The sequence below is a fragment of the Hylobates moloch genome, unplaced genomic scaffold (assembly GCF_009828535.3).
Source record: "Hylobates moloch isolate HMO894 unplaced genomic scaffold, HMol_V3 SCAFFOLD_8, whole genome shotgun sequence".
Lineage (NCBI taxonomy): Eukaryota > Metazoa > Chordata > Mammalia > Primates > Hylobatidae > Hylobates > Hylobates moloch.
Window position 1 is genome coordinate 79,567,770 of NW_026652283.1, and position 8,073 is coordinate 79,575,842.

General features: G+C 49.2%; 1 protein-coding gene across 4 annotated transcripts in view; it reads left to right on the top strand.

The window, feature by feature from the left end:
- Window positions 1-8,073, top strand: part of TRAIP (TRAF interacting protein) — a 38,410-nt gene that overhangs the window by 24,690 nt on the left and 5,647 nt on the right. For 2 of the 4 annotated variants that reach the window (XM_032161542.2, XM_058442257.1), the window contains 4 exons: window positions 1,353-1,401; window positions 1,655-1,804; window positions 1,913-1,963; window positions 2,173-2,775. In XM_032161542.2, coding sequence (XP_032017433.1) covers window positions 1,353-1,401; window positions 1,655-1,804; window positions 1,913-1,963; window positions 2,173-2,295 — 373 coding nt within the window. In that variant the 3' untranslated portion in view covers window positions 2,296-2,775. Of the gene's footprint in view, window positions 1-1,352; window positions 1,402-1,654; window positions 1,805-1,912; window positions 1,964-2,172; window positions 2,791-8,073 lie in introns of those variants that run through there. The other 2 variants (XR_009214440.1, XM_032161541.2) reach the window with 2 other exon arrangements.

Here is an 8,073-nt window from a genome sequence, read left to right on the forward strand (position 1 = left end):
GTGGAACCTGCTCTGGGGTACAGTGGGACCAGAAAAAGGGAGGCTGTCTCCTTGGCCAGGTTTGCCAAGTGTAATTCACTGTGGAGACAAGGACTATACTCATTCATACAGGTACTGTTCAGGTGAGGCTGGTCAAGGGCTGGGCAGGTTTCCTCTTATTCAAAGACTTTGTACAGAGAGAAAGAAGAGAAAGAGAAAGAAATTGAGATGCTAGACAGTGGAGGTGGAAGGGAGCAAGAGGGCAAGCTAGCTGGGCTGTCTTACCGCCCAAACCTCAGGGGGCATGGGCACCCCTGTTGTAGAGGGCCAGGCCTGGTAGCAATGAGAAACAAACCTAGGACCCGTGAGCTGTAGTCCTCAGGGATCCTGTCAGTGTCTGCTGTGTACTCTGGCTTCCTCCCATTGCCCCTCTTCCGCTGTAAAGGTTGAAGGTGGACACCTGGGTTCTTCAGGCTGCCAGGCCTTTCAGAGACATTTCCACCACCTTCATGGCCTGTGGAGGTAGTGAAGGAGGTAGTGAAGTTCAGAGTCCCTAACTCAGCTCGTCCTTCCTCGAGCTTTGGTTGTCATGTAGCCTTACCACAGGCCGTTAGGGCAGGAGCAGAGGAGTCAGTCACCAGGCCCTGATCCCACTCTTGTCCTTACGGCTTGAGAAGCCACAGGGCCAGCCTTAGATCACCATCTTCTCACCCACCAGGGAAAATGCCAGGAGAGGGTATCCAGCTGCTGGGTTCCCCAGGAATTGGATGGAAATACAGTTTCTGGCTCTGGGGCTGGGATTGGGAGGCCAGGGCCTGGGGCCATGCGCTATTCTGCCCCAGGCCCTTCTTAGACACACTCTCTAGGGAGATGGCTTGGCCCTGTGTTCTGAGAGGATTTTGTGGGCTACTTTACTGAAAGGCTAACTTACTGAGGCTCTCGTGGAGGTAGTGTCCCCTCTCTGGGAAGACAGGACTAGGCCTGAGCTCATTAGATTTCTTTTGCTCGTATCAGGGCATGACTGGCTTTCCTCCCATGGGTGGTGAGTCGATTGGGCCCTTCAGCCCCATATAGAGCCTGGGACATGGTGAGGTGCCCAAGGACTTGAGGAGCATTGGAATTTGGCCTTGAGTGGAAGCCACAGGATTGGGACATGGTCCAGTCATCCCTGTCTCTGCCACCCTACTGGCTGTGGCTGTCCAGCTGTTAACAGACCTGCACTTGGGGTGGGATCACTGAGGTGCCTTGCCCGGAATGCAGTTATGGCAGCAGCAGTGCCACATGGTAACTCCCCAAGGGGTGTGTGCTGAGCCTGGTTCACCTGCCCCCATGTCTTGCTTACCTACCCCTTGCCTTCTCTCTCATTCTTGTAGCTCCCCAATTCAGGATGTCCCCAAGAAGATATGCAAAGGCCCCAAGAAGGTAAGAGCTTTCTAGAAGAAGCACAGTCTAACCGTTGGCAGGACTGGACTTTTGGGAGGGCATGGTCTTGCCAGAGCCTTGTCACTCCTGGTCCAGGACTGAGGTACTTCGGAGCCACCCTTGGGATTCTACTCATTATCCCTCCTGCCTCCTAGTGAGGCATCAGAGATCCTGATTTTGTTCCACCACCACTACCCTCCCTCCTTTGCTGACATCCAAGTCATCAAGTCTGGCCCTGGGGTCTTCCCTGCAGAAGTCCCAGCTCTCACTGGGTGGCCAGAGCTGTGCAGGAGAGCCAGATGAGGAACTGGTTGGTGCCTTCCCTATTTTTGTCCGGAATGCCATCCTGGGCCAGAAACAGCCCAAGAGGCCCAGGTCAGAGTCCTCTTGCAGCAAAGATGTGGTGAGTATGGCTTCCCACAGTGGCAGGAGCCAGCCCTCTTGGGTAGAAATGGGTGGCCAGCCGCCTAACCCATTAGCCTGGCCCACTCATCTCTTCCTTCCACCCTAGGTAAGGACAGGCTTCGATGGGCTCGGTGGCCGGACAAAATTCATCCAGCCTGTATCCTTTTTCTGTGATGTTGAGCTGAGCTGAGCTGTGGAGCCCATACTATGCCTCACCTATACCCCCAGCCTACCAGTGCCAACAGCCTCAGGTGTGCAGCGCTGGGCCTCATTTTGTGTACCAGGGCTGCCCACCCCCGGCTCTGAGCCTCTCTTGCCCTGCATTGCAGTCCTTTCTCCAAGCCTCTTCCTTGACAGCTCCTCCAGACTGACACAGTCATGATCCGCCCATTGCCCGTTAAGCCCAAGACCAAGGCTAAGCAGAGAGTGAGGGTGAAGACAGTGCCTTCTCTCTCCCAGGCCAAGCTGGACACCTTCCTATGGTCGTGAGAACAGTGAGTCTGACCAGTGGCCAGACACATGCCTGCAACTTGTAGGTCAAGGACTGTCCAGGCAGGGGGTTTTGTGGGCAGAGCCCCACTTTCAGGACCAGCCTGAGGCGTAAGGGCAGACAAACAGGTGAGGGTGAGTGTGACACCCAGAGACTGCTCTTCCTGCCCTCACCCTCCCCACTCCTACGACTGGGAGCTGACATGACCAGCCCACTGATCCTGTGAGCAGGGCCTGCTCCTGTTGCCAGGCTCCTGTTTATAGCCATGATCAGATGTGGTCAGACTCTTTCTGGGCCTGGAGACCACGGTCACTTGTTGACTGTCTCTATGGACCAGAGTGCTTGAGGCATCTCAGGCAGCCTCAGCCTGAGCTTCTACCTGCCTTTGACTTGCTTCTAGGCACAGGCCAAGCAGGGTGGGGAATGGAGGATAGCATGGGATGTAAGGAGAGGATGGAAGATTTTCATGTAAAATAAAATTAAAAAAAAAAAAAGAATCTCTTCTTCCTGGTTCTGAGAGTGTAAATTTGCACCAACACTTTAGAAAACTGTTTGGCATGACTTTCTAAAGCAGGAACATCACCTAGCCTCAGACCCAGCAGTTCCTTCCCTAGGCATATGCCTTCTCATGGGGCACAGGAAGACTCTAGTAAGAATGAGATCACTGCAGCTTTTCTCACAATCTCTAACCTGGGCACAGCCTAAAGGCCATAAGTAGGAAAGTGAATGAGTAAATGGAAATCTATCTATACAGTGTACTCACAGCAAATAACCAGAGACCACTACCTTCCGTTCCTACCCACGTTTAAACACTACCAGCCAAATTGCTAGCTTTTGACTTTTGGCTGCAAATGCACTTTCTTTCTTTTCTTTTTTTTTTTTTTCTTTTTTGCAACAGGGTCTCCCTCTGTCTCCCAGGCTGGAGTGCAGTGGCACAATCACAGTTCACTGCAGCCTCAACCTCCCAGGCTCAGGTGATCCTCCCACCTCAGCCTCCTGAGTAGCTGGGACTGCAGGTACGTGCCACCACGCCTGGCTAATTTTTTATTTTTATTTTTTGTAGAGACAAGGTCCTGCTGTGTTGCCCAGGCTGGTCTCAAACTCCTGAGCTCAAGCGATCCTCCTGCCTTGGCCTCCCAAAGTGCTGGAATTATAGGTGTGAGCCACCACACCCAGCCAAGGGCACTTTCTTCTAAAGTGCTTCCCTTCTTGACCCCCAGCCTGGGTGAAGTCCCCTAAATTTCCCTCTCCCACTATTAGGTAGGAGTTCACCTGTTTTTCCAGGACCCAGCATGGGCCTGGCACGGGGAGTAAGAGGCACAGGGAGTGAGTGAGTGCTGCAGTGGAGGTTGCCTAGCTGATCTCTAGCATATCTGGAGGAGTATGGGGCTTTGTGGCAAGGAGGTGCCATTCTTGGTTATGAGTTTTGGCCCCTCTGCAGCTGACTTGAGCCAAGGAGGTTTAGTGATGCGAAGCGAAGCATCAGGTTAAGAGTGTAGGGGCTGGCTGCTAGCACCGTCCTTACCAGCTGAGTGATCTTAGGTAAATTACCTGGCCTCTCTGTGCTCAGCTTTTTTTTTTTTTGAGACATAGTCTGTTACCCAGGCTGGAGTGCAGTGGCATGATCTCAGCTCACTGCAACCTCCACTTCCCGGGTTCAAGTGATTCTCCTGCCTCAGTCTCCTGAGTAGCTGGGACTACAGGCACGTGCCACCATGCCCGGCTAATTTTTGTATTTATAGTAGAGATGGGGTTTCACCATGTTGGCCAGGCTGGTCTCGAACTCCTGACCTCAGGTGATCCACCCACCTTGGCCTCCCAAAGTGGTGGGATTACAGGCATGAGCCACCGTGCCTGGCCCGTGCTCAGCTTCTTTATCTGTAAAGTGGGGATCTGGGCCAGACGTGGTGGCTCACACCCATAATCCCAGCACTTTGGGAGGCCAAGGCAGGTAGATTGCTTGAGCCCAGCAGTTCGAGACCAGCCTGGCCAACATGGTGAAACCCCATCTCTCCAAAAATTCAAAAATTAGCTGGGCATGGTGGTGTGCACCTGTAGTCCCAGCTACTTGGGAGGCTGAGGTGGGAAGATCACGTGACCCTAGGAGGCAAAGGTTGCAGTGAGCCGAGATCATTGCACTGCACTCCAGCCTGGGCGACAGAGTGAGACTCCCAAAAATAAAAATAAAGTGGGGATCTTTTTTGCGTATAGGTTAAGAACTTATGGCAGCTAGGTGAAATAAGCCAAACACAAAAAGACAACTATTGTATGATTCCACTTACATGAGGTGTCTAGAACAGACAAGTTCACAGAGACAGAATAGAAGTTAGCATGGGATAGAGGGAGGGGGCAGGGGAATTATTGCTTGATGATCACAGAGTTTCTGCCTAGGGTGATGCAAAAGTTTTGGAAATAGATAGGTGTGATGATTACCAAAAAATGAACTTGTGATCCGAATACATGGACATCTTGTGTTCATGGATTGGAAGACTTAAGATGGCAATAACCCCCAAAGCATTCTACAGTTCAATACAATCCCTATCAAAATTCCAATGGCCTTTTTTTTTTTTTTGCAGAAATTTGAAAACTGATTCTCAAATTTATGTGGAATTGCAAGAGGCTCTGAATAGCCAAAACATTTTTTAAAATTGTTTTAAAGAAAAGATAAAAGTTGTTCCCAATTTAAAAACTTAACTACAAAGCTATAGTAATCAAAAGAGTGTGGAGCCAAGGCATGCATAATGGTGGAATTGGAAGCTCTAGGGATTGGTTCCTGGATCAAAGCAACCATTGAGCTGAAAAGAGCAGTGATTGTAATCAACTGTTTCAGAACTCAGAAATGTAACAAGGGGGTTGCTGGTTGAAGAGAGTAGTGTGAATCAAGCAGCTACTTCTCCCATTCCTCAGCCCCCACCCGGCTATGGGGATAGCAGCACCAGTTCTGAAAGCAGCTGACTGGTGCCAGAACAGGCATGGGAACCTTGCCCTCCAAAAATGTTGGGGTTGTGCGCTTTGATGGACCTGGAGGTACTCTGAGATGCTTGCCTTGGTTTCATTCAGCCTGTTAGATGCAATTCCTGCATTAATACCCCACCCCACCCCACCTTGGCAACATATCAGAAGATTTAAAGGACTCGTGCCTTTTTTTGTTTGTTTTTTAAGCCAGAAAATCTTTGTCAGCTCACTCACTAGCTGACTACAGAGATAATAGAGGCCGGGCACAGCAGCTCACACTTTGGAAGGCTGAGGCAGGAGAAATACTTGAACCTAGGAGTTCGAGACCAGCTTGAGCAAAATAGTGGGACCCTGTCTCCACAAAAAATTTTAAAAATTAGCCAGGTATGGTGGTGCATGCCTGCAGACTCCCCACTACTAGGGAGTCTGAGGTAGGAGAATTGCTTGATTCCAGGAGTTGGAGACTGCAGTAAGCAGTGATTACACCACTGCAGTTCAGCCGGGGCAACAGAGTGAGACCCTGTCTCATAAATAAATAAAAAATAAAATATTAGATTGGTGCAAAAGTAATTGTGGTTTTTACCATTACTTTATAAGAGATAACAAACTTCAGTGACCACACACACTTTGCATAAACAATTTGGAAAAATCACATGGCTCCAGCCCTCAACAAGCAAAAATTTAGGCCAGGCACAGTGGCTCACACCTGTAATCTCAGCACTTTGGGAGCCCGAGGCAGGCAGATCACCTGAGGTCAGGAGTTCTAGACCATCTGAGCCAACATGGTGAAACCCCGTCTCTACCAAAAATACAAAAAATTAGCCAAGCGTGGTGGCACATGCCTGTAATCCCATCTACTCAGGAGGCTGAGGCAGGAGAATCACTTGAACCTGGGAGGCAGAGGTTGTAGTGAGCCGAGATAGCACCACTGCACTCCAGCCTGGGCAACAGAGTTGCCAGTGTCAAAAAAAAAAATTAACAATCCCTGAGGAGTGGGAGAATAAGATTTCCAGAATTACCACAAAAAAATACTCAGAATATTCAGTTTTGGGTGGTTTTTTGTTGTTCCATTTTTATTGTTTTTTTGTTGTTGTTTTATTTTTTGAGACAGGGTCTGTCACCCAGGCTACAGTCTCCCGAGTAGCTGGGACTACAGGCATGCGCCACCACTTCTGGCAATTTTTTTTTTTTTTGAAACGGAGTTTCGCTCTTGTTGCCTAGGCTGGAGTGCAACTGGCGCAATCTCAGCTCACTGCAACCTCTGCCTCCCAGGTTCAAGTAATTCTCCTGCCTCAGCCTCCCGAGTAGTTGGGATTACAGGCATGCAACACCACGCCCGGCTAATTGTTGTTGTTGAGACGGAGTCTCGCTCTGTCGCCCAGGCTGGAGTGCAGTGGTGCAATCTTAGCTTGCTGCAAACTTTGCCTCCCAGGTTCAATCAATTCCCTGCTTCAGCCTCCCGAGTAGCTGGGATTACAGGTGCCTGCCACCGCACCTGGCTAATTTTTGTATTTTTGTTTTTTAGTAGAGATGGGGTTTCACCATCTTGGCCAGGCTGGTCTTGAACTCCTGACCTCGTGATCCACCCGACTCAGCCTCCCAAAGTACTGGGATTACAGGCGTGAGCCACTGCACCTGGCCTCATTTTGTATTTTTAGTAGAGATGGGGTTTCTCCATGTTGATCAGGCTGGTCTTGAACTCCCGACCTTAGGTGATCTGCCTGCCTCGGCCTCCCAAAGTGCTGGAATTACAGGTGTGAGCCGCTGCGCCTGGCCTAATTTTTTTTGTAGTTTTAGTAGATATGGAGTTTCACCATATTGCCCAGACTGTTCTCAAACTTCTGGTCTCAAGGGATCCACGCACCTCAGCCTCTCAAAGTGCTAGGATTACAGGTGTTAGCCACTGTGCCTGGCCAGAATATTCAGTTCTCAAAAAAATCATAAAGCATATGAAGAAACAGGGAAGTATGGCCCACTCACAGGGAGAATTTTTTTTTTTTTTTTTTGAGATGGAGTTTTGCTCTTGTTGCCCAGGCTGGAGTGCAATGGCATGTCCTCTGCTCACCACAACCTCCGCCTCCTGGGTTCAAGCAATTCTCCTGCCTCAGCCTGCCAAGTAGCTGGGATTACAGGCATGCGCCACTATGCCCGGCTAATTTTGTATTTTTAGTAGAGACAGGGTTTCTCTATGTTGGTCAGGCTGGTCTCGAACTCCCAACCTCAGGTGATCCACCTGCCTCGGCCTCCCAAAGGGCTGGGATTATAGGCGTGAGCCACTGCGCCCAGCCACAGGAAGAATTTTTTTGACAAACTATCCCTGACAAACTGAAGCTGAAAAGTAAATAGGTTTTCAGTGAGCCAAGATTGCGCCACTGCACTCCAGCCTGGGTGACAGAGCAAGACTCTGTCTCCAAAAAAAAAAAAGAAGAAAAAAGTCATCACCAAACCACAGTCACCTAGATTTTCCCCTGTGTTATCTTTTAGGAGTTTTATAAGTTTTGTATTTTACATTTAGGTCTCTGACCCATTTTGAGTTAATTTTTGTGAAAGGTCTAAGATGTGTCTAGATTTTTATTTTGATTTTTGCATATGGATGGCCAATTGTTCCAGGACTATTTGTGAAACGACTCCTCTTTCTCAATTGAATTGCCTTTGCTCCTTTGTCAAAGATCAGTTGACTATATTTGTGTGGGTCTGCTTCTGGGCTCTATTCTGTTTCATTGGTCTATTTATGCTGACACCATACTGTCTTGATTTTCTTTCCTTCTTTTTTTTTCTCTTTTTTTTTTTTTTTTTTGAGATGAAGTCTCACTCTGTTGCCC